Below are 26,272 nucleotides of genomic sequence, written 5' to 3' on the forward strand. Positions count from 1 at the left end.
ATAGATAGATAGATAGATAGATAGATAGATAGATAGATAGATAGATAGATAGATAGATAGATAGATAGATAGATAGATAGATAGATAGATAGATAGATAGATAGATAGATAGATAGATAGATAGATAGATAGATAGATAGATAGATAGATAGATAGATAGATAGATAGATAGATAGATAGATAGATAGATAGATAGATAGAACTTGTTAATTACACACTTGAATGTTTCATTGACGATCAATCCTATTCCAATTTGAGTCATAAAGTTTTAGCCACAATAAAAGAATTAGTTCGACCACTCTAAACTTTCTCTACACCTCTGTTAAAAGAATTAAAATATTTCATGGAATAACTGTAAGGATTAACAACGTATTTGATAGTTTTGTGTTTCATAAATGACTTTAAAATTAAGAAATCGTCCTACATGGAGAACTTAGGTTTCATCATTGATGAAGATCACTATTGGAACCATCAAGTCAACGATTTACGTAAATCATTATTCATTCATACTTAGTAAAGATTCCTAAATCCTATTGGTCCATTCAGGTCAGCTGACCGTGGTTAATCCTGTGAGTAACGCACGGCAAAATTACGGGGCATCACTTTAATAAATCTTTGGTTATATGTAACCAAAAATGTTTTGTTTTATGATTTTTCCCCCACACAAATGGTAGTGTATGAATGAACGGGATTAATACATGATTAATGCACTCCGGGTGTTAATGCTATCGCTGGATGCACTCGGGCTCCGCTACGCTCCGCCCTCGTGCATCGCTTGCATTATACCCCGATCGTGCATTAATCCTGTGAGTAACGCACGCTAGACCGTTGATTAACCCCTTAAGTATATCAGCGTGTTTTATCATATTAGATACACTGTTTTCACCTGATATTACTAACCCTTAATATACTATTCCATTTTGCATTCCAGCATATACTATGCAATGAAATTATATGGTACAGCGATGGTATACAGCGTCGGTCCCTGCAGACTACACACAATATTTTTACTTAAATCATTATTGAAAAAACACCCAACACATCATTCAAATCTTCAGCTGTTTAATGAATACAAATTGCTTATGTCAGCAGATATGCATTACCACTCGATGGAGAATATAACATATACGTACTGCAACAACATTCTTCCAACATTGACGAAAATTCACCTAGAACTCTCACTCCACAGTAGGAAAATGTTCCAACCATAGAGGGTCATGTGACTGTCGAGGTCTTCAGATTACATACGGCGGTCACGGCTACGACTATGTGACGTAGTAGTTATGAGATCATGACTTTAGTTGTTATAGAATATACATATAAGAGTTGAGTGCTACAAGGGAGTACGTCACATGACCATACGTGGTTGGTGGTTGGTACGGTGAATAAAGTGGCATGAGGACGCTGGAGAGGGTTGCGTTGAAAAATGTTCCCGCAAAATGAATTTGGTCTCAACTTGTAAAAAGTCATCCTGTTTGAACTAGTTGTGAAAGGGACCCTGCATTTTTGTTTAAAGCATTGGCAACCGGATATCCGTTCCCAGCTCGCTCAAGATTCCAATCACTGTTGCAATTGGATAAATTGTATCTCGGTTTTGATTTCTCTTTTATTAGTCACATTTACCATAATGTAGCTTAATTATTCCGAAAGTATGAAGTTGTAAAAGGACAGAGAATTCCTTATTCATTGTATGAGGAGACTTCTCTGTTGTACCGGGAAAGGAGATATTATCGAAGTAGTGGTAATTTATATTGCGAGGACCATCCTTCTGAAAGATCGACTTGAACGGCCAAAATCCATACAAATGTACTTCATTGCATCGACTAAGAGCATCACTAGCGTAATAGAAACCTAAATATTGAATGAATAGGAAAAATGAAGATTAAATAAATATAAAGTTAAGTAAGCAGTAAAGAGATAGAATCAGATTATGGTTTAAACACACAAAGACTACAATCAACTGATGGAAGGGGATCCGGGGGTAGTGGGATGAAGGGGGGCGGGGCGTATGATAATTAGGTGCTGATAATGTAGAGTTAATTGTGGGATGGGATGGGGTGGGTGCAAGGCTACAGAGCTGCTTACCTGTAGACAGACGACCCTTGTATCCTCGTTTACTCCAGAAGCCATTAAAGTATTTGAAGTGGTCCGGATGTCCTAGGACGAAACTGTTTTCTGTAATGTTGTAAGCGTCCATTGCTTTCCTACATATTTTCACAAAAGCCTCAAAATTTAAGCAGGCTCCCCACAAGTAACCATGGTACTGTTTCATATCTGTTATAAACTTCCCGATGTGTGTTTTGTTAGATAAGCCGTGATATCTGTAAGTGATACACAAAAAACAGGGAAGAATAAAACGCCTGCAACGTTATACATAACTCGTTAATTAGAACAAAGAATTGATATGTTATTAAAACATCGTCCATGGTAATCCCATTTGTTCATTATTTCCTTTAATATACGTTTTAAATAGCCTTGTAAGTGTCAACTTCCTTGTTTGGTTTCTGCTAATACAACACGAACCTTTTCCATTTCGTGATCTTTAATAAAATAAAGCTTTATGTAATTGTTATATTTCAAGTTACGATCTACATGTTTGACAAAACTAGGCAGCTGAGATATTTAATAACATTTGTTTTTGCGCTTGAAGGAGACTTAGTAGTATTTTTCAAGTGTCATGCATGTAATAGTATATCTGACCTGCCCCTTTCATTTTCAGGTCCCCCGGGGTGCCCGTCGATGGCTTCTTTGAACTACTTGTTTACTTCTTAGCTCTCCGGAGAGGACAAGTGTTTTCTCACGCCAATTTCTACTGTATTATATTGTTTTGGCTCTCTGTTACAAAGCTACATTTATGTCAACATATAAGTCAAGTTTACAATGACGCGTGAAGTACTGTAATATTACTATATTAGGACACTTGTATCTTGGCGCATGCTTAGCAGCCGACGTTAAAGATAATAGCTCCCATTGGCTACTTTTAGCAGTGAGGTCACCACCTTGCATGCTTACGTTAATTATTAATTAGTTTACCTTCCATACTGCCATACCGTTACTGTGTAGAAGCACCGTGAACACGTGTTCAGGCCTAGAACCGTACGTCTTCTCTGCGCTAGCCCAGGACTTACGTATATCTGTCTCTTAAGTGATCACTTCGAAGCACCATTATTGTTTAACATAATATCTCTAGCTCTCTTAACTTCGAAATTCATTATATATTTTCATCGCAAGTCAATCAAGTAAAGAATCATCAGAGGAATCAAGAAAAGTTTTGTCTTCTTCTTAATTTATGGGAACGTCTCTATCTCTCTCTGATCTCAGCTGCCGAGGGAACATTTTACTAAGTTATGTTATTCTATAGCCTATCACCATTTACCCAACATGAATTCCTGACTGAGCTAGCCGGCCACACAACACCAGTATAATTGATCAAACTAAGAAGTAGCCTATTCTTTGCTTTTTACAACAAGTATAAGAGCCAGTGAACACAACTAGTGATTCTATGTCAATCGAGTTGTTTTGTATACATGTAGGCCTAAGTGTTTCTCTACAAATTAAACATAACTAGAAAGTTATTGAATTTCATTGTGATTTCAGAGAATTGGAAAGTACTGCAGGTTGATAATGTACAAAATGTCATGAACATCCAACCGTGTAGCATCAGAAACTAAACTAATTATGGTGAAGACAGCTCAAATTTCATCTTCAACTTTTGATAGCTTCCCGAGAGACTGATAGCTAACACAACTGCAACGGATAAACCTTTTTCTTTACATATTACACTTTCTTAGAAAACTGCATTTTAAAAATACAGTGCCACTTGCGCCGCAAAGAGATTACTTAAAACGTGCAAAACTCAACATGTAGGCCTATTAATGTTTTAAGCTGATTTATATATACAGATAACTATGTAATAAACCATACGGCATATTGAAGCGTTAACGTCTGAATCACATGCACGTCAGCCTTGAAGATATGATGATACACGTGGATAACAGACACAATTTTGATTCCATATCTATCACATCTGCTTATTTCGTAATAAAGACAGTATACATGATATACAAAACAGAACTGAGGCATCCTGGCGCATGACGCAAATGTACTGCCACGTGTTGAAATCAGTAAAAGATCATACAAGTAAAACGTGATTTAACTTCCTTTACAGAGTATACTAAATAATTCACGAACCTATTTTTCAAATATGGATGGGTTAAATGAAGTCATATTGTTTTCATTTCCTGCGTCGACGACAAAAGGTTTCAATGACGGAAATGTACTGCCACGTGTTGAAATCAGTAAAAGATCATACAAGTGAAACGTGATTTTTACTTCCTTAACAGAGTACTAAATAATTTACGAACCTTTTTCCAAATATGGATGGGTTAAATGAAGTGATATTGCTTTCATTTCCTGCGTCGGCGGCAAAAGGTTTCAATGGTGCTGCGTTACATCTGAAAAAGCAGAAGAATCGAAAATATGAAGCTTGGAATTGGTGGGTTATACTGATAAAACTGTAACCATGCTAATCCAATTAGTCTTATCCATTTGGTATACTGTTACGGCTAGATTGGTCAGTTAGATCACAAACCATAGTCTTCCGTGTATACCGTATGTGTATCCTATACGTTTGATTGATTGGCGTCTATCTTGGAGCAGAGTACTCTGTCCGATTATTCAGCATTGTATAGCCTAATTATTGTAATTATTGTTATCTTATTTGCCCAGTTACATAGAACTGAGACATTTTACTGAGACCTTTTGTTTTTAATAACTACATGTAAACCTATGTACAGCAAGTATTTTACCAAAAAATAGTAGTATTTTTACCTCCAATGAAAATGTACAGGAATATCCTGTAAAATTTTCCAAAATATGTCAGTTTTTATTTTTATACTAACAAATAAAATTCTGTGCCTTTTACAGAAGTATTACACATGTAGTTTACAAATAGGTACTTTGTCTTTGCAATCTAAATGCATGTAAATTGGAATTGAAGAATGTTTTATGGAAATTTACCTGAAGTTAGAAACACTGTACCACTGTACAAAGCAGGAACGTTACCGTATGATAAAAGAAAAGAATGAAATCCAACCCACAATTACCAGGTTGATTGTCTTTAGCTCTAGAGTTGTGAATGACAAAACAGCATTGAAAACACGAGTGGATGACGGATGCCGAAAGCATGAAAGTGAAGCAATGAATAGTGAAGACTACACCCTGTAGTCACATAATGCAGTGAACTTGAGTGAACTTCGCATACATCAAGTGTATCTGTAACATAGATGGAAAAACCCTTGTAGAGCAATAGAAAGGGCGAGGAACAATAGAAGTAGTGGAGCAGTGTCTCAAGTGTTAAACCTTCTGTTTAATGTATTTTAGATCCTACTGCAAGCAGGAATTCGCGAAGAAGCCTCATAGGTTTATCAAAGCCGCAAGCTGACCGAAGTCAGACTCTTACATTCATATTTAACGTCCATGATTATGAATTGTTAATGTTCAACAACTCTGTAACTCGACGAAATACATTAATCTGGGAGTGACTCGAACCGGGGACCTTAGTATGATTGAAAGGCACCGGCGTTATCCACTGAGCTAACACTCCAGTGCTAGCTGGTGTTAGCTGGTGTTAGCACTCTGGTGCTAGCTTTATTATCTGTTATAATTGAGAAACTTTCAGAATTTCCTGAAGTAACCCAAAGAGAAAATTTTGGCCACATACGGAATTATGAGCACATTTCCAACCAATGAAAGTATGGTCTGTATAGCAAAACTTTTGTTTTCAAAAAGGGAGGCTGGAGCAAATCCCAAACCTCCTCAATCAGCGTATGCTGTATGACGTTCAGTCTTATGTATATGATTTAAGCTTTTGGCATTCAAAAGTATGTTTGAACAAGTGTTGAAGCTGTTTAAACACGTTTCAGAGAATAATAATTTGTCTTCTCCTTTTTTAATAATCTCATTGATAATCAGTAATTCTATTAAACAGCCAGGTGTGATAATGACTGTAATTGATACATGTTTGGGTATGCATGCACTACATTTGCAGTTGCGTAAACATGATGTAGCATGTCAAATCTGTAATTAATAGAGTGACTTAAGTTAAATTTGTGTGAAAAACTTTCTTGTGAATATAAAAGACAATTTAAATTAAACCCCCTTTTAACCTGCTATGTGACAAAATATTACTGTAACCCTCCTTGTCCTTTGCTTATCTGCATTTTTAAATCTATTTAACGTACAATATAATGCAGCGACCATACATTAGTTTTACAGACAAAACCCAATTATTGCAAGGAAACAACTGTGTAAACATAACACTTAAAACTGTTTATTATTTTAAACTGTAGAAGATACAGTAATATAACATTCACCATATATTTATTTTACAGGAAAATATAGACATTGCAAGAAACACTATAAATAACGTTTTCAGACTGATTATTTAACATAGAATACAGTGTAAAATAACGGTCGTCATGTAGGAATATTACGGACAAAGACTTTTATCATGCCAAGGAAAAAAACTGTATCATAAAACATTTAATTTACCTACATTATCTGCAGATTGAAATTACAGACATTTCCTGGAAACTCTACTGCCAGAAAAATTCTGTTTTTTTCTTCCAAAGTTTGTTATGAAATTGTAATATTCTGAGGTTAAACTGAATCGCGTTCGTGCATTATCCTGTGATAAACGCACGGTTGACTGTTGCTTAACCCCAAATTAATATCGAGTTAGGCAAATCGATTTGATTTCTTACATACATATATGAAACGGCATACTATATGTATATATTTTAACCGACATAAAGCTGTTAAATTGTAACATACTGATATACTGATTATATACTGATATACAATACTGATTTTTCTTCTGTTATTCTAAAAGAGTTTATATTCTTTATTTACCATGATAAAACAATGTAGTGTTTCTGCCAGGGGTACGGTGTTTTCGACATGTGTTGTTTGTCCATGCACATGGTAATGGTATCTACAGTAATCTATATAAAATTGGGTCTCTCTGTGTAGGCTTTACGTGTCTCAATGAATGAACGACACCTATTGGAAATAACATTTATGCATGTTTAGATCAGCTGAGCCAAATCGCAGATGTCAGCAAGGTGAATAATAGCGAAATGGGTGAAATGGAGTTGTCACTACATTTGAGTACTATACTGACAATTAGCTTATATAGATATATACCAACTACCTTACCTGTACACGAAATCAGCATCGTCGATTTGTTTGCCACAATTAGAATGCAGGAGGGAACCACTGTTTCCTATCACGTGACACCGGTCTAATCTATCAAATGTAGAGTTCTAAACATGAAAAAGATAATATGAATACAGATATGAAGCAATAAAGAAAATCACTATAAAATATTGACTTACTGAATTAAGAACATATGAAAGCTTTCTAAAGGTGTATACACACACATCTAATTATGCAAAAACGGGAAGGTGTTAGGAACAAGAATTTGGGGATAAATATATTTCGCAGTTTAGATGGCCTAACTAAATTGAAGATCGATGAAGGTGTTTAATTAAACGTCAAATTAAAATGCATCACATGACATTGTATATATATAATATGCAATTGTTATCTATTCATTTTCGACGGGCATATGACAAGTTCTGGTTTCGAACCCGTACAAGCCGTATTTATAACGGCCTGTATTTAAATCGCTTCAAAATGCTCCGAACTATAATTTAGTTATTACTTTGGTGTCAAGAAAACTGTCAACAGTCTTGCTTAAAAGTGATTTACTTCTGTCACTAAATGTTATCTGAAAACCAGATCTGACAAAGATCATATACGCATTTTTGAAAGGCACACAAACGTATACAATGGATTTCAATGAACCTTAACATCCAAGAGCTAAATTTGCTTATTGCTATTTTACCTGCAATATGAGTCTAATAAGGTGATGTTTTCACTCTGTACGTTGAAAGGTTGACTTTTGCGCTTTTAACCGCATTGATTGCATTGCAGGACACATGAGTATACCGTCCTGAAGATTACATTCAGCTGTATTGTTTTTTTTTTTTATTTCTTCTGGATGGCAAAGAGTTTTCACAAATAATAATCAATGTTGACTAAGTGCAGCACATTCTATGCATAATCTTCGTTTTAACCGATTGTCGATATTTTAAAATCTACTTAGACTATCCCCTAAATACTTTATGTTACCTTTGGTAGTTTCGTATACACTGACCATGTTTAAACACAAAACCTCTTCGAAGTTTCCTACACACGACTCGAGTACCAGGATCGAGGAAAACAGAAGTCAAGCAATAATTTACATATAAGTTACTTTCCAGGCACATAATTAAAGATACATTACAAAGGTATATAATATGACACTTATATTAACAAGAAAGTTGATAGTCAAACGAACAGACTAGTGTGTTACTTCTTCATCATAGCTAGGAACATTGCAAGTGCAGAACTTAATTGTCAGTGCTTCAATTCTGAAAGTGGCCAGAACCCACATCTACCAATATCTACCAATTATTGTACGTTATAGGCCTACTACCCTACACTGTTAAATTTAGAGGAAATATGTTATTGTCTGTCGATCCTTTGTACCCAGGCCCGACTTCAGGGTATTGCAGAGGAAGAAATATTTATCAGACCATGAAGACATCAGTTAGAGACAGATATGGAAGCAATAAAAAAATCAGTATAAAATATGGACTTACTGAATTAAGAATATATGAAAGGTGTATATAATTATGCTATAAACACACATCTAATTATGCAAAATCCGGAAGTTGTTTGGAAGAAGAATTAGGGGATAAATTTTTTTGCAGCTTTGATGGCCTAACCAAGTTGAGTTTATTATACGTCAAATTAAAATACGACTACACAACAGGGTATATATAATATGATTTTTTTAAATAATTATTATTATAATTTTTTTGATATCAACGTGCATCTTGCAAGTTCTGGATTCGAACCCGTATATGCCGTATTTATAACGGCCTGTAATGTAACTCACTTTTAAAGTGCTCCAAACTATAATTGATTTCGTACTTTGGTAACATGAACTCTGTCAAAAGTCTTTTGTTGTCTAAATGTTATCTAAAGATGAGATCTAGAATATTTATATAAACATATATACATACATATGTATAAACATATTTATATTTATATGTATATGTATATATATATATATATATATATATATATATATATATATATATATATATATATATATATATATATATATATATATATATATATATATATATATATATATATATATATATAACCTTACGCGAATTTTTAATTAAAAAAGTGATTTTAGGATATTTTCAATGAGAGTACACTTGAAAACCCTAGTTTTTCCGCACTGCGTGGGCTCTTTTTGCACCGTAACTTTTGTATGCGAAGTCCTATAATCCCAGTACAAACGGTGAATTAAACTATGAATATTCATCACGTTTTCTACCGATTCTTAACTAAATTGACCAATGAGAACCTTACGCCAAATTGCAAACTAAAAAGAAATCAGGGATATTCCTTCTGTTTCCCTTTGTTCTCAATCGACATGACGTCACAATACTGTACTTAGCACACGTTGGTGAATGTGCATTCAAGAAGTGTTGTTGTTGTCTTCGTTTGATTGTGATATCCTGAGTTATTGTTAGATTTAACTCAAAATGCTTCTCTGTAACTTTCAGAAGACGTTATTCATTCAATTAATTGTAATTTCGGTTGAAAATAATACCTCCAAAGTGACATTTTCTGTATCCTTTTGAACCTGAATCTGACCAAGCGATGAAACAACTTAGTTGGAGCGTACCAAACCACAGTTTGTGGGGTATGTAGTTGTTCTAAAGTCTATAGTTCTGTACTGTTTAGCACGCAATATAGCCTTACAGTGTAAGGTCTATACTAGCTGCGTATAAGACACTATTACTGATACTGTAGCCTATAGACTAATTCAAGTACAAGTCGTAGTGGGGGTTCGGCCTAGTATTACATTGGTATTAACCCCCTTATGTATAATGGAACAGTCCCTGACGCTCTCCGCCGTCGCGTGATTGTCCACAGAGCAGAGGGGGGAAGTCGGTCAGCAGAAAAACCGCAAGGCTGTGCTTGCTGCACAGCCAATTCTCAGTTTTCGCTGTGAGCGTTTTGGTCTAAAACTTTCCGTTATGATATATATATATATATATATATATATATATATATATATATATATATATATATATATATATATATATATATATATATATATATATATATACATTTATATATATGTGTAATTGAAATTGTAGTGTGTTGGAAATCCATACAGTGACAAAACTTCCAGGCTCCACCGAGTTTCGACCCGGGCCTCCTGCTTTATATGCGGACTACCTAAGCACTAGGCTATGGACGCTGATTGTATGTCCAGAGGTTTGAAACCGGCAAGGAAGGTCGTAATTCCACTGTATAGGCGTTTGTCACTTGTATCGAACAATACTAGTTCTGTTTTGGTGACATATTTGCCTTGCTTTAGAGATCAAACTGATGCAAACCAACTCGAAATCATTTGTGATATCCTAAAGCCGGATCTCGAAAGATATACTTTGAACAGACTTTTGTTAATGAAATAGAGGTGAACGACAAAGGCAAATGAATATATATATATATATATATATATATATATATATATATATATATATATATATATATATATATATATATATATATATATATATATATATTAGTGTTTACACGGGTCCAAAAATCGGGAACCGGGTACCCGAGAGCCGTTACCCGGCCGTCGGGTATCCGGGTACCCGGGAAAAAATTGTTTACACTCGTGTATCACGATTTTCAAGAAATTACATATTGGATGCTTTAATAAATGAATTATATTCTCTACTGACAATGTTTTCATGTTCAAATACGTACATGTAAGATAAGGTATAAAACCTTCCTCAATAATTCTATTTGCTTTTGTTTCTTTCATTAACTTGTTAATAACTTCATATAATTAACATCACTACTAACATCGCACTGCCGCCGCTGCTAATGCTTGCTCTCCACCTCTATCAGACCATAGGCCTACAAATATCCAATTTAGCTCTTAAACAGTTGTTACTACTACTACTATATTATGCAGGCCCAGGGTTCGCATTAGCCGCGAGATCGCGCGATTCGCGCAATTTGATCGCATTTGGAATATACGATTAGTAAAAAGCCACTTGCGATGAATATTTTTTAGTTAATCCGTTTATAATCCATAAACATCTCGTAAAATTCCTTGTCAGCCTTTCCTTTTATGAAATAAACGAACGAATAAATAATTATTTCTTCAACATGGTAGCCTAACACCACACTAAGTCAATGAGAAATATAGCTAGGCCTAACCATCTGTTTATTCGCTGAAATTGTGACGCAATTATAAGATATCCATGGAATACTTTCATTATTACTGTTACGTTCGACCACATGGTTGCCTAACACCACACTAAGTCAATGGGGGAAATCTAGCCTATACCGCTGAAATTGTGACGCAATTATAAGATATCCATGGAATACCTTCGTTATCAAGGGCGTAGGAACCGGGGGGGGGGGGGAGGCTGGGGGCGCAAAAATATCACACTTTGCGTAGGATTCGGGTAATAAATTAGGAACCGGGTAGTATCGCGTCAAACCGGTACTTTCGTTATTGCTGTTATCTTCGACCACATGGTAGCCTAGCAACACACTAAGTCAATGGGAAATCTGCCTAAACGTCGGTTTGCAAAAAAAAAAAAAAAACACTTTGCGTAGGATTCGGGTAATAAATTAGGAACCGGATAGTATCGTGTCGGGCGGGTACCCGGGTACCCGGATAACCCGGATGAGTTGGAAAATCAAGAACAGTGAAAAACTTTTAGCCTCCACCGGGATTCGAACCACGGGCCTTCTGCTATATATATATATATATATATATATATATATATATATATATATATATATATATATATATATATATATATATATATATATATATATATATATATATATATATATATATATATATATATATATATATATATATATATATATATATATATATATATATATATATATATATATATATATATATATATATATATATATATATATATATATATATATATATATATATATATATATATATATATATATAATTGAAGTGAGTTGGAAAATCAAGAACAGTGAAAAACCTTCCAGCCTCCACCGGGATTCGAACCCGTGCCTCCCGCTTTATATGTAAACACGCTAACCACTAGGCTATGGACGCGGCTGACGGTTGCAGGTCAAAAATTGCATTTAACTTTTCGGATATTTTCTTGACACAAAATTTGCAGTCGAAATGCCAATGTCTGTTAATCTCAGCATAAAGCGGTCTTGATGTAAACTACAGTATATTACGTTCTAACATTTGTTTTAACATTAAATATATTAAAACGACACTGTCATCTTCACAACCAGCATATAATTGAGGCCAGTTTTTATTTCATCCAGTCTAAATAATTCCTTTTCAAAACTATACAGTGAAACAGGGACGTAGCCAGGAGGGGGGGGGGAGCAGGGGGAGCGACCGCTCCCCCCTTTCAGTGTCGATTTTTTTTTTAAACTGCCGTTTTTAGCATGGTATTTTGTCAGTGCTCTTTTGATCTTGAATACTCGTCAGCTCCGTTAACTCGATTGTAATCGTAGTAACATTCACGCCTACTGATTCAACTACTTACTTAGTTTGGCAGATGCAATTAGCTAAATTTAGCTTATAGCCAATTACAAGCCTACAGTTGGCCACTGTGTAATAAAATACATATTGCCTACCTAGCCGCACTCTATGGAATGTCACGAACTGTATGCACAACAACGTCGACAACGTTCGTTCTATGAGTCGTCCTAAGGTGTTGCACGAACAGCATGTTATGAAGCTAAGCTAGCAATTGTACGTGATACGCACTTCCTGTAATAATTATTACACTGCTAATACACTGCGATAACGATATTTGTTTTTAGGCCACTGCATATCTGGCAATATTACAAAATATGAAAGTTTATATTGTCCATCAGTTAAGTTCGTCAAATGTATTAAAGTCCAGACATTGGACAATAAACAAGAATCATCCTACTGGAAAAATTGTAAAAGAGCACTATGTTTGTCTTTCTGATATATTATGTAAAAGAACATGTAAAAGAATTCAAACAGGAAACAAAATCTGCTGATTATGATATCATATGATCAGGGGCGTAGCCAGTATGTAGCACTGTAGGCCTGGGCCTACATTTTTTTGGCCAAGTTATCTTTTTTTTAAAAACACCCATAATTCAAATCGATAAGCTTGCTGGACGAGTTTAAGAGTCTATAGACAGGAAAAACTATTGAAATGAACGTAGCAAGAATATGGCTAAATTAGGTGACCTATTCTTCTGTCATCTACAGTAGGCTGTCATTTCTATCGCGTGCCGTTTCATTCAACACTCTATACCCGCCAAAAAAGACTAGGATCCGATCTTGTCAGTTTGTTAACATGTAGTTAAGAACCCGTTTACGCAGATAATATTTCAGTTGAGAAAACAGTTGAGAAATTTGCATCAGATTGCAATCGTCGGATACCTCTCGCCTTCTCTTATTAGGCTAACTTAAACATTTAATAGCTACAGTTGTATCAAAGACAATTACTGGCTATAGTTATATCAAAGACATTTCAGGCCTATCTTTGTATCAAAAGTTGAAACGTAAGACTACTCTGTACGTGTACCTTGCTAATTTTAAATACATTATGTAGTATTGAATTAGACATTAATAGCTACAGTTGTATCAAAGACAATTACTGGCTATAGTTGTATCAAAGACATTTCAGGCCTATCTTTGTATCTATAAGTATCAGAAGTTGAAACGTAAGACTACTCTGTACATGTACCTTGCTAATTTTAAATACAATTATGTAGTATTGAATTACGTTCTATTTTAACTCATTTGTTTTTTGGGTTTAAAAGTGATATTGAATGAGGTGTCTCAAGTTAGCAAGAGTCCAGGGAACCAGAATGAACACTCGGGAAGGGCCGTTTCCGGCCATCTGGGGGGTTTGTAAAACCAAAAATTTTCTTGTACGCTCCGCGCCAACCGATGGTGGCGCTCCGCTCAGATAGTCGTGCCTACAACTTTGAAAATCCATATCAATCGCAAAAAGTGCTCCCCCCTTTCAAATTCCTGGCTACGTCGCTGCAGTGAAACATATTGGATTTCAAAGCACTTGTAATAATACAGCCTCACTAGATTAGGTTATCGAAAAGAACGATTGTAAACACTGCTACTAAGGTTACATGTGTGTTTACCTGTATAAAAAGCAATTCGGTTTCATTCTGGAGCGAGATCGAGGTAAGTATTTGCGTGACAAATAATTTAGATTGACCGAGGGGTAAGAATGTGTAACCGGCTTAGCTACAAGTGTTCCGGACGATACTTAGTATCGTTGCACTAGCATCCCTACAAGAACGCCACAACTATGTGAATGCTGTATTCTGTGACAACCTTGTGTGAATGAATAGATGGGTGACACAAGTTAATTACCTTCATGGACTTTTCTCGGGGTTACCCATTTAGTTTACTGGTGCACGTAACTATTAATACTCTTAAAATACGTGGAATAATGCAAACTCTTGATTCCATGTATATCTTTCTGTATTAACACGTAACGACGAGTTTAACACGTTTGATGATCCAACAACATTAATTTTTATCAAGCAAGTCACCTTATATGTGACATTTATGGGATGAAAGAAGCTGATAGGCAAACAAACAGACTAATCAGTTACTTCTTCAAACAGTCACCATCTCGTGATCCCTATGAGCAATGTGTTTCTCATCTATTCATGTAACGCTCTATATTTGGCTATGATGTTGTACTTTCGGTTTACGAACCAATATGTATGGTCAAGTGGCCTTTGACCTCTGGTAGTACCAGGGTACTCACTGTTCATAAACGACAAATAGCTGAATCATGTGTAATCTTTAGCGTAATATTGTGTAATTTTGTTCAGTGTAGGCCCAAAATATCGCAAACATTGGTTATCTACCACTGACATTATTGTAAGTTATCAAAGACCTACTACCCTACACTGCTAAATTTAGAGGGCAGATTTTATGATTCGGCGACCCTTTGATCCCAGGTCCGACTTCAGGGTATTGCATCGGAAAAAATATTGATCAGACCATGAAGACAACAATTATAGACATGTATTATCTACAGATTGAAATTCTAATGATCACTATTGCTCAAGTAACATATGGTCTGGTATACTAACTCCACCTCTTCAATTGTGAACAATTTCCACGTCATAGCAGCTCCCGTGTATAACATCCAGTTGCAAAAATCATTTACCACGATTTGCGACTAATAACCACCTGTTGATGATGTATCGGTTGTATATGGTTATTATTTATGGTATCAAACGTTGGTTAGAGATGGGGTTGATTGTTGATCATATTTTCCCAGGTCTTTTCTCTTAGTCTATTTCTCTTACCTTTGGTAGTTTATCGTACACTGACGAAGTATCAAAGGATCCGTTGGTAGATACGTAATATCTCAATTTATGACCTTTTGGAGAATTTTCTTTGGTCAAATACAATAATTTGGTCACATTTGTGCCCAACTCCTTGTAGATTTCGGTTCTGTTAAAGATAATAATAAAGAATAGTAGATTTAGATCTCAAACCGATACATGAGAAGACACTAAAACCAATAAAATACTTCCTATCATTACTCTGTGAATGTTTATCTCACTATTGTACGACTCACAGCGGCGCAACGCCAGGAAGTTGAAAGTGGGAGACCTCACGGGCCCCGAGCCTATCCATAAACGGTGTACACATAGCAAATTTCGTTCAAAAAAGACAGGTTCAATACAATCACAATGTGCATAGAAACCGAATTTCGTTGTGCATCTGTGGTTATGCTAAGAAAATACATTTACTATATTAGAACAGAACTTCTTGTACAGCAGGAATATGGTTAATTCTAAAGTTGAAGAGGTAAATAATTGACTAGGCCTAACACTAGTTTAATTACACTATCACGAGGCTCATACACAAGGGTTCCATGGTAAGACAAAGCCCCAGCCCTCAGAAAATGGTTTCTCCCCGTGCTAGCATTTACTCTATTCGCTCACTTTAAGGGGTCCATCCTCATGCTTGGCCCCTGGACGAACAGTAACTACGCCGTTCCCCTATGCAAGCGATCAACGCTTCTTTTTAACTTGTTAACATCCCAAAATTGCATGTTTTGCATTTGTTTTAGATTTTTTTTACCATTCTAGAGAAAAGGGCTGTGCCGGAATATCCCCTATGGTCATCTGTATGTTCACGCTTGGACCGTGCAGTGTATACTATAATCTACAACATAAAGGGTTACATAACATAGTACAAAGTATTTGCACGGTTGGCACGGCGGGCGAGTCCTGTAGGTCGAAGCCCGAGAAAGTTCTTGGCACGGTAGAGTTTGTGTCCATTATATTGGACTAGAACGTCCCTTCGTTTACAGTTATGCTAAAGACTAAGTGTTCAGGGAAATATACCTTCCAATAGCTGGATCTCAAATCTCATTTTCTAAACTATTTACATGTAGATAAATTAGTGACGTACAACAATCACCTATGCAAATGAATATCTGAGAGTATTGTTAGCATATAGGTTATGGAGGAGAATATATAGTTTTGAAAATGTATTGTCCTTTTGAGTTGCTATTTGTGACTTTATCTCGTCAAAAATTATCATTGTCTTTCAAATTATTTATATATTAAACAATTTCGTAACACTGAAAGTGTATCTGAGTTTCTTGACGTTTACCCGTTCGAGTCCAGTCTGCTCATGCGCAGTTATACGACCATGTCACGACTCATTATTTAAATTTAAATATTTCAATTTCAAGTTTATTTCTGATATGTTTGTACAAGATTAATACAAAACTAACATTACACATAAGGGTAACATATTGAGGACACTAGAAAAACATCTCAGCTAGTGACCAAGTAGAAATAAGAAACAAAGAAACGCTTAAATTACGTTTAGAGGGGAAAGAAAAGTAGAGTGTGGTATTTAATGACCACAGTTTAAAGTCAACATGTTTACATGTACTTGTTGAGAAGATCATCCTTGAGTTTACATGGAAACGACTTCCAAAACTTAGCAGAATTAACAGATTGAGACAAAGACTGCCATACATTGTAAATGTTTTGTTAACAAGCAATTTGCCGTGCTGATTGTGATGACACGCTACTTTAAATAAATTCCTATTACGAGTTATGATGGAGTAATTAAAAACATTAGAATGGCTTAAAACAGCAGAAATAAAATTTGGTAACTTGTTATTGCAATGGTTATAAACAAACCAATCCATATAATAGTAATGGATTTCCTTGATCATACGCAATTTTTTTACTCTGTTTAAGAGGTAAGTCGGATAACGTCTAGGCTTCTTCACAAAAAGCTTAATTTATTTATATTTTTGTAGGGTTTGAAGCTGTTTGAAATACCAAACATTAATAGACATCTTTGAGTGAAACAAGTTAACAATAAAACCAAGGTCTTGCCTGTTCAATATTTCCTTCTTTCGTTATTGAAGATGGATCCTTATATATGGGAAATATAATACAAAGCAAACATATCTTGTGAAAACACGGAAGTACATCTATCAAAATTAAACTTTTGCACTAATCTGTCTTTTGAACTTTGAAGTTTGAACGCATATATCTTAGACCCCCCCTCTCTCTCCACGAAACCGAAACAAAACAATGGAATAGAAAGAGAGGGAGGTGAAGCCAGAGAGGTGGGTGGGGAGAGAGGCGGAGAGAGAGAAAGAGAAACCAGAGTTATCAGTGACAATGTATCCTTTCTAAAAATAGCAGCATATTTGTTAATGACAGTAATTTGCATCAGTTTCTTTCTATAGCTTATAGAATAGCTAATTGATCATGCGTAGCTTTACATTATGTCAGACAACAGCTTGAATATTGTAGGTGAAATGAGGTTGTTATTTGTCAGTTCTTACAAACATGTTAGTAATAACACGTTTGCCTAATTGTGTAACATTCTGTAGTAGTGTTTCTTGATGTAGCATATTACATTGAACACTTCTTAACACGGCTGTTCAAACTAATTTAATCGTTAGTAACATGAAGACACATAAAAGCATGAATTTCCATTTTTGTATTGGTTTTAAAATGCTACATGAAGCTGTTTAAATTCTGTTGGTGACAGCTTTGTTACAAAAAAAGTTTGTCATTTTTAAAGTTTCACATATAGAAAAAATATTAGGTGAACAGAGAGGCCGACGGTTGCTAATGTGTTTAACTATTTGTTAAAATATGACCAAACCAACATATTATTATATTTGGTAATATCAATATGCATCAGTTCTATGATTGCGTTCAATATTCTTCAATGCAAGTGTGACCATCTCTTCTTAATATTTAGCCCCTTTGTCTCGTCTTTTCAATATTTCCTTCTTTCGTTATTGAAGATGGATCCGTTTATATGGGAAATATAATACAAAGCAAACATATGTTGTGAAAACACGGAAGTACATCTATCAAATTGAAAACTTGGCACTAATCTATCTAACGCATATATATGAGAACCCTCCCCCCTTCCCCACGAAACCAAAAAACAATGGAATAGACAGAGAGGGAGGTGAAGCTAGAGAGGCGGAGGTGGAGAGAGAGGCGGAGGGGGAGAAAGCGAAACCAGAATAATCGGTGATAATGTATCCTTTTCTAAAAATAGCAACCTATTTTTAATCAAAAAGTTACCAACATATATACATAAACACAAGCACGTGAACAGTAATTTATATCAGTTTCTTTCTGTAGATTATAGAATAGAGAGCTAATTGATAATGCGTAGCATTACATTATATCAGACAACAGCTTGAATATTGTAGGTGAAAATGAGGTTGTTATTTGTCAGTTTTACAAACGTCTCACAGTGTCAGTAATAACATGTTTGCATAATATATATGTATATATTTAATTTCTTACTAAACTTTTAAGAGAGTTGGGATGGGTGCGCTTTCATTCTTTTTGCCACCGCGATATCGATCAAAATCGCTATTTCCTTCGCCTTTGGTGACGTTATTATACGGTATAATTCCTCTTATTTGACGTATTATTGCTGTATATAAGTCATGTTTCACTGACCTGAATGATTCTACATTTGTCTTGTTGAAAGAGTGTTCAAGTTGCAAAATCTTTCCGTAGAGCAAGAGACTTTCGTTCAGGTCACTCAGGACCGCGACTCTTCTGTAGATATTGCTGTAATAAAATTTTATAAAATTCATATGAACTCTGAAAAATCGGTGTTTGGATTTACCAATGAAATCTAAGGCATTTAAATAGTGCTATTTGTACTATGTATTGCAGGGCCGTACACAGGATTTCAAAAGTAGAGCTAGGGAGGGGAGGGGGGGGGGGAGGGGAGTAGGGGAGGAATACATCCGACTGCTTTAAGTACGAGCAAGAACCCCTATGAGTGAGGCCATTAGCAAATCCAAGCACGTAGCTTGCGTCTGAAGTATTTGTCATTCCATGTACACACTGCATGAAGGTAATTGCAGTGGTCGCTGCCAACATTAATTTAAACCAATGTAGTGTAAAGAAATATATATTGAAAAGATCATTCTTTTGATATCGCCAAAAATGTTTACTGTGGTAACTATAACAACCTTCCTCGAGGGCCATGGCCCTCACCTCCATTGCCAGTCTATGCCCGGAAAACATTTAGTCGTTCAGTCAGTACTTCAAGTGTATTTATAAGCAAAAGATACATTTAACAATGTCATATAATTATAGACTTAATTAATAGTCTAAATGTGCCTCAGAATGCCACCATTTTACGTCAAACTTTGGGAAAGGAACCTCATACGCTTCTTCTTGTGAGACCGCTTCATCTATCCTGGCAGGGCTACGCATCTCTTGTATAAAATCCTTGATCTGCCTACGGCCACTTATATAGAGGGCCTTAAAGGTTCATGCCGTTACCTATACCTCAGTCGGAGAAAGTTAGGATCCCCTTCCCCCTCAACAAGGCACACGCCATTGCCTTCACATCGCCTAACTTGTCAATTGATGAATATGCATCAGGGTTCTAATTAACCAACGACACCAACCACTTACCGTTCTGCCTTTAAATATTGTCCGAAACAATAATTGCGCAAGAAACGGCTTTCAACCAACTACAGGAAACGAAAGATCTTGCATTTTTGTTGACGAACCCCGATATTTTGAATCGTTTTTAGTTTCTTCCATTTCAGTACCTTTTAACTTTCATATTAGAAAAAGGATTCAAGACAATTTACTTGCAAGTTCCCTTTGGTTCTTTTTCGCAGAACAAGCAAGCAGACGGAAGAAGAAGAAGAAGGAAAAAGAGAATGAAGCAAACAACTACTGCATCGTTTTGATTCTTTCTTACCTTTCCTCGCCTACATGTTTGCGTTGAAAGTTGCCTTCTTCACTGATGTTCACGTTCACCCAACTGTCTACGCATCTATAAGGGATGTGCATATCGTCATAAATTCTACTTATATGAGGTATTACGTAAAATTCGACAGACAACCATCCGATGGCTACAACCCAAGTAGCACATAATGTTAGAAAAATTGTAATACGTTTCATTCGAAAAAGGCTTTCCATGTTTGCTATGCTTCCAATGACGTAGTGTTCCGTATACACGACCTTGCTTGATCGACATGCATAACGTTATATGTTATTCATATGAAACGTAATCGACTAAGACATACCATCATCATATACTCGTCTTGTTGAACATATTACGGGAGCCCATTAGAGCCATGAAGCTGACTATATGGTCGAAATTCATCACCAAATATATTTACTGTATGACGTGCTAATGGTTCGTATAGAACAGTGCAGCTCCTTCTGACAGTGTTAGCGACATCCCAAAAAATATTCTAAAGAAGAGAATAGTGAGCGAAATACAGAAACTAGTAAGTTATTTACTAGTTTAAACTGTGCTTTAATTTTCTAGTTTAGTAATTTCAGTTTCTCTGCAACTTCCTCAGTGTGAGGAGTTACCAATTAACCAGTTCCATCACTATAATGGTATACACTAGTATTGCAAAGTTGTTTAGCAGACCTGTTACACAGGCAACACTATTATACTCTCTCACCTTGGATTCATGAGATAAGGGATTTATTTGGAATAAATATAGTTTAAGAAAGGGTTGTTAAAAATGTCACTGCATGGAAGTTAGTTGACCTTCAAAATTGTAATGAATATCGGTAGCTCTTGAGTAGAAGATCACTATATTGTTTTCCATTAGGTAGAAATTTATTTGTGGTCAACTATAGAGGCAACAGTCCCAATGAATATGGTTCATGAAGTGAAGGTTGATTTCAACTTCAACCACCCATATATTTTGTCACACATTGACCACTACTACAAGACCCTTGCACATATGGTAATTCATTCATTTGCTGTTTGAATGAAAGTTGGTGTTGCTAACTTGCCATAGCTTGTAACCTGTATGAATTTTAATTAAGAACTTTATAACAAATGAAAGTGACATTAACCACTGTATCCCTTATTACTAAGCCCATGTGCAAAACATATCTGACAGATGCAGTTGCAGCATCTCACAAAAATACTCTATTGTATTGTTCTTGATGCGCAATGTAATGCTGAGCTGTTTCTTTTTTATACAAAGGTGTTGACAATTCCTCAGTTTCTGGCAGGTCTGCAGCAAATCAGCCTGAAGAAAAAAATGAAACACGTAATTTGGCCTGCTAGTTTCCATATCTAGTAAAACCAGAAAGCCAGTGGGCTTATTGTGATTCTTTGCCAATTGAGATTATAAACCCAAGCTTTCGTCATTGTTGATCAAATTGATCAGCATGGTTCTTTCACTGGCTGTGGACCTATTTTGTTTTAATCAAAATCAACTCATGCCCTGCCCCCTAATAAATGTGCATAATATCACATTGAACATACATTATCATGTTCCCGCTATCTACCAACACCTTAACACTGAGTATGTTTCAATTCTGAAAATGTTTACATATGACCCTGTGACCTCATTAATATTCTTGAGATGAGCACCAAAATCAATAGAGCTCTTTTACTCACTATGTTTATACTCACTATATTTACTATTTAGTTACCGTGTTTACAAGCTATTTTAGTGAAAATAAACTTAAGCCCCGCCCCTAATAAGTATGCATAATATCAACTTGAACATATGTTACGATGTACCTACTATCTACGGTACCAACACATTAATACCAAGTATTAATAAATTCTGACTTTCGGTTGCGGAGTTATTAGCAAAATATAACAAATTGCTTTCAAATATTGTTGCAGGACTCATGGAGAATTGTTTATCACATAAAAATGTCTTAAAAAATATTATAAAGTACTGTGTACGTTATGGGGTTAAGTACAGAGTTCCATAAGGGGCTATGGCATAACGATAGCATTTTCTCGAGCTTTCGTTTAACCAGTCTTGTCACTGAGTTCGGGAGAGTCTACCATTCTTTTTCACTTTTCAAAACTTTATTAACAGTTCACGACATGAACAAAAAAAAAACATGTATAGCATAGTTTTTTTCAACATGTCTTGATTCACTGAAACTTATTGAATTTATATCTTGGTATTATTCTTTGCCTTTCTTTCAGCTGAGAAGAGGAACCTTGCATTTGACCTCTTGCCAGTTCTGTTCCATTTCTGAAGTGAAAAGAAAGACAAGTGTACCCTGCTGTATTCAGTGCATGCTGTTATTGATTTCCATCCTGTGAGTTGTATTGATGTTTATACATTTGTAGTAAAGTGGAATATTAATCTGAGCAATATGCAACGGTAATGATTCAATATTAGATCCAAACATTTTTAATATAACTCAAACAGCAGTGGCATCACATACGCAGTGATGACATAACTAGGTGAATGGGTGGTCCACACCCTCAAACCATCCTTTAGTCTGAAAAGTTGAGAAAACAATGAAGGTGTGCTTCAAAACTGTGGATTACACATTAATAAAAGACGATGCTTTTAGTACATGATTTATTTCCATTAATTGTCAACCTCATTATCATTACATCATTCTCCTTATGTGAAGTGTACCGTAACAGTGACTGTTCCACAAATAAGTCTAGAAGCTTTTGCTCATGGTTATAATGATTCAGATAATTGAAAAAGTGTAGAACATATGTTTTGCCGAAGCAACCAGAACCACCAACCTGAACCTATGCCTCAGGGTAGAACAACTAAAGTAACCAACATGAAGTATTTGTAAGATATATAGTGGATAGATTATATCCATTAACATTTCACCATTTGGTAAGCTTGTAGTGTGAAGTTATTATTTAAGAACATTCTTTTTAATGTTATATGTACTAGTGACCCTATGAACTACGGCACCAATGTTGTTCCAGTTCACCTTCTTGTAAACCAACTTTTTAGGATTTTCTTGACAAATCAGGAGGACTATTTTGTTCTTATTTTAATTGATGATTCTTTCCACATTTAGACCCACTTTTTAAAGGATGATCATGGTTTTCTCCACATTCTTTATAATATCCTCTTTATTTGTGTTTTTGAAAGATGAATTTCCCTGTTTCTTCAAATTTCAGGTTGATCAGTTTGGCAGAGTATTATTGCAAAATTTCTAACGAAGACCATCGATAACCTTTTGTTCTGGCACTTGGCTCGGAGCGGTATAAACCGAAGCTAGCATTTGTAATAATTGGACTGTAGCCCATCCTCCAGCTGTTAACGTATTCTTTAAGTCTCATTATGTACTGGATATCAAGTACCAACTGCATGGGAGTTCATACGAAGTGAGGTGTATGGTCTTGGTATCGTAAGAGTTGTGGTCTCAGCTCTTTCCGAGCTTTTGTGGCGACAATGTGATTAGAACAGTGTAACCCTACTTTTGTTTTCCTTCAGTTATAGATATGTTTCTTGGGGCGGGGGGGGGGGGGTTAAAAGAATAGTCCAGACCCAAATTTATTTTGAAATGTTAAAGAGGAACTTAAGTTGATCATTCTGGTGGAACTTTCATTCAATTCCCTAAGTTCTGTTCTCGAGATATCAGCAGCTGAAATTGTCACATTTTACACCAGAAGTAAACTTGAAGCAAGGAGGTGTGATGTCATGGCTTCACATTGATGATAATGTTTTGTTTTCTTTATTTTGCAACCTATGTTATTGACCTTGGATTGGTTTGGGACTGCTAGTTTACCCACAGGGTATGTTAAGTTTACCAAACTCCAATGGGATGGATGCATTCGCAGTATAAATGCATCAAATTTGTGTAGTATAATATCGGAAGTATATTGTAAACAACATATTGTCTTGGTGGTCTGCTAAGGAGGGGTATAAACCAAAACAAGCATTTGTATTAATTGAACGGAAGCCCATTCCCAAGAGCACACTTACCACAGCTGTTAACTTATGTTTAAGTCTCATGATGAATCACGACTTTTAAATTCTTCCCAAAGTTGTACATGCGGTGTGTGCCGTCCTTTTGATTCCTTTCCATGTATAAACACTCATATTTTGGTGGAAAAATGAAATTTAATAACCATATCTTGAATCCATTTCATTACAAATTTAAATGACTAAAACTTCGTCGAATGCTACATTTGTCTCTAGAGAAGCGTGAACTGGGGTGCGAGGAGACCGTCATATCATCTTGACAGGAATTTGAGAACTTTCATTTTTGGCCCAAATTCGACTAATTTGTAAGGCCCATATGATTTTGGCCAAAATCACGACTTCTTTCATTCTTCCCAAAATTGTACCTGCGGTGTGTGACGCCCTTTTGATTCGTTTCCAGGTGATAAGAGTAGTATAAAAACTCATATTTTGGTGGAAAAATGAAATATAATAACCATATCTCGACACGATTTCATATCAAATTTAAATGACTAAAGCTTCGTCGAATGTCACTTTTGTTCTCGGGAAAAGCGTGTCCTGGGTGCTGGGAGTCCGTCATACGTATCCTGACAGGAATCTGAGAACTTTCATTTTTGGCCCAATTCGACTAATTTGTAAGGTGAATTTGTAAGACTAATTTGATTCGTTTCCAGCTGATAACAGTAATATAAACACTCATATTTGGTGGAAAATGAAATTTAATAACCATATGTCGAATGCCACTTTTGTTCTCAGGAAAGGCATGCACTGGGTGCTTGGAATCCGTTATACGTATCCTGACAGGAATTTGAAAACTTCCATTTTTGGCCCAAATTCGACTCATTTGTAAGGTTTTTACCTTTATAATTTTGTTCGACTTTGGCCAAAATCACGCCTTTTTTAATTCTTCCCAAAATTGTACCTGAGGTGTGTGGCGTCCTTTCGATTCGTTTCCATCTGATAAGAGTAGTATAAAAACTCATATTGTGGTGGAAAAATGAAATTTAATAACCATATCTCGACGCCATTTCATATCAAATGACTAAAGGTTCGTCGAATGCCACTTTTGTTCTCGGGAAAAGCGTGTCCTGGGTGCTGGGAGTACGTTATACGTATATTGTCAGGAATTTGAGAACTTTCATTTTTGGCCAAAATTCGACTTATTTATAAGGCTATTCCCTAATGATTTTGTTCGATTTTGGCCAAAATCACGACTTTTTTAATTCTTCCCAAAATTGTACCTGAGGTGTGTGGCGTCCTTTCGATTCGTTTCCAGCTGATAAGAGTAGTATAAACATTCATATTTTGGTTGAAAAATGAAATTTAATAACCATATCTCGACGCCATTAAAGGTTCTCCGAATGCCACTTTTGTTCTCGGGAAAAGCGTGTCCTGGGTGCTGGGAATCCGTTATACGTATGATGACAGGAATTTGAAAACTTCCATTTTTGGCCCAAATTCGACTAATTTGTAAGGCTATACCCTTATGATTTTGTTCGATTTTGGTCAAAATCACGACTTTTTTAATTCTTCCCAAAATTGTACCTGAGGTGTGTGGCGTCCTTTCGATTCGTTTCCAGCTGATAAGAATAGTAAAAACACTCATATTGTGGTGGAAAAATGAAATTTAATAACGATACCTCGACGCCATTTTATATCAAATGACTAAAGGTTCGTCGAATGCCACTTTTGTTCTCGGGAAAAGCGTGTCCTGGGTGATTGGAATCCGTTATACGTATCCTGACAGGAATTTGAAAACTTCCATTTTTGGCCAAAATTCGACTAATTTTTAAGGCTATACCCTTATGATTTTGTTCGATTTTGGTCAAAATCACGACTTTTTTAATTCTTCCCAA

At 35.7% G+C, this 26,272-nt stretch overlaps 2 protein-coding genes and 1 long non-coding RNA gene across 3 annotated transcripts in view; 2 read left to right on the forward strand and 1 right to left on the reverse strand.

Moving 5' to 3' along the window:
• The window catches only part of LOC139969059 (alpha-N-acetylneuraminate alpha-2,8-sialyltransferase ST8SIA3-like), a 32,277-nt gene extending 11,847 nt beyond the window's left edge, over window positions 1–20,430 (forward strand). The window contains exon 6 of the mRNA XM_071973802.1: window positions 20,370–20,430. Within this exon, the coding sequence (XP_071829903.1) occupies window positions 20,370–20,415 (46 nt within the window). The 3' untranslated portion in view covers window positions 20,416–20,430. The remainder of the gene's footprint in view (window positions 1–20,369) is intronic.
• LOC139969056 (alpha-N-acetylneuraminide alpha-2,8-sialyltransferase-like) lies at window positions 1,046–20,759 on the reverse strand. The gene is made up of 7 exons (XM_071973798.1): window positions 20,453–20,759; window positions 19,183–19,296; window positions 15,514–15,661; window positions 7,219–7,325; window positions 4,365–4,454; window positions 2,086–2,321; window positions 1,046–1,851 (listed from the first exon to the last, which is right to left on the reverse strand). The coding sequence occupies exons 1-7, from the start codon at window positions 20,671–20,673 to the stop codon at window positions 1,610–1,612; spliced, it is 1,158 nt and encodes a 385-aa protein (XP_071829899.1). The 5' UTR covers window positions 20,674–20,759; the 3' UTR covers window positions 1,046–1,609.
• Window positions 20,760–21,474: 715 nt separating this feature from the next.
• LOC139969061 (uncharacterized) lies at window positions 21,475–23,945 on the forward strand. The gene is made up of 3 exons (XR_011793643.1): window positions 21,475–21,773; window positions 22,676–22,791; window positions 23,630–23,945. It is a non-coding gene; the product is annotated as an uncharacterized lncRNA (long non-coding RNA).
• Window positions 23,946–26,272: the final 2,327 nt, after the last annotated feature.

This window comes from Apostichopus japonicus, chromosome 6, assembly GCF_037975245.1.
Source record: "Apostichopus japonicus isolate 1M-3 chromosome 6, ASM3797524v1, whole genome shotgun sequence".
Lineage (NCBI taxonomy): Eukaryota > Metazoa > Echinodermata > Holothuroidea > Aspidochirotida > Stichopodidae > Apostichopus > Apostichopus japonicus.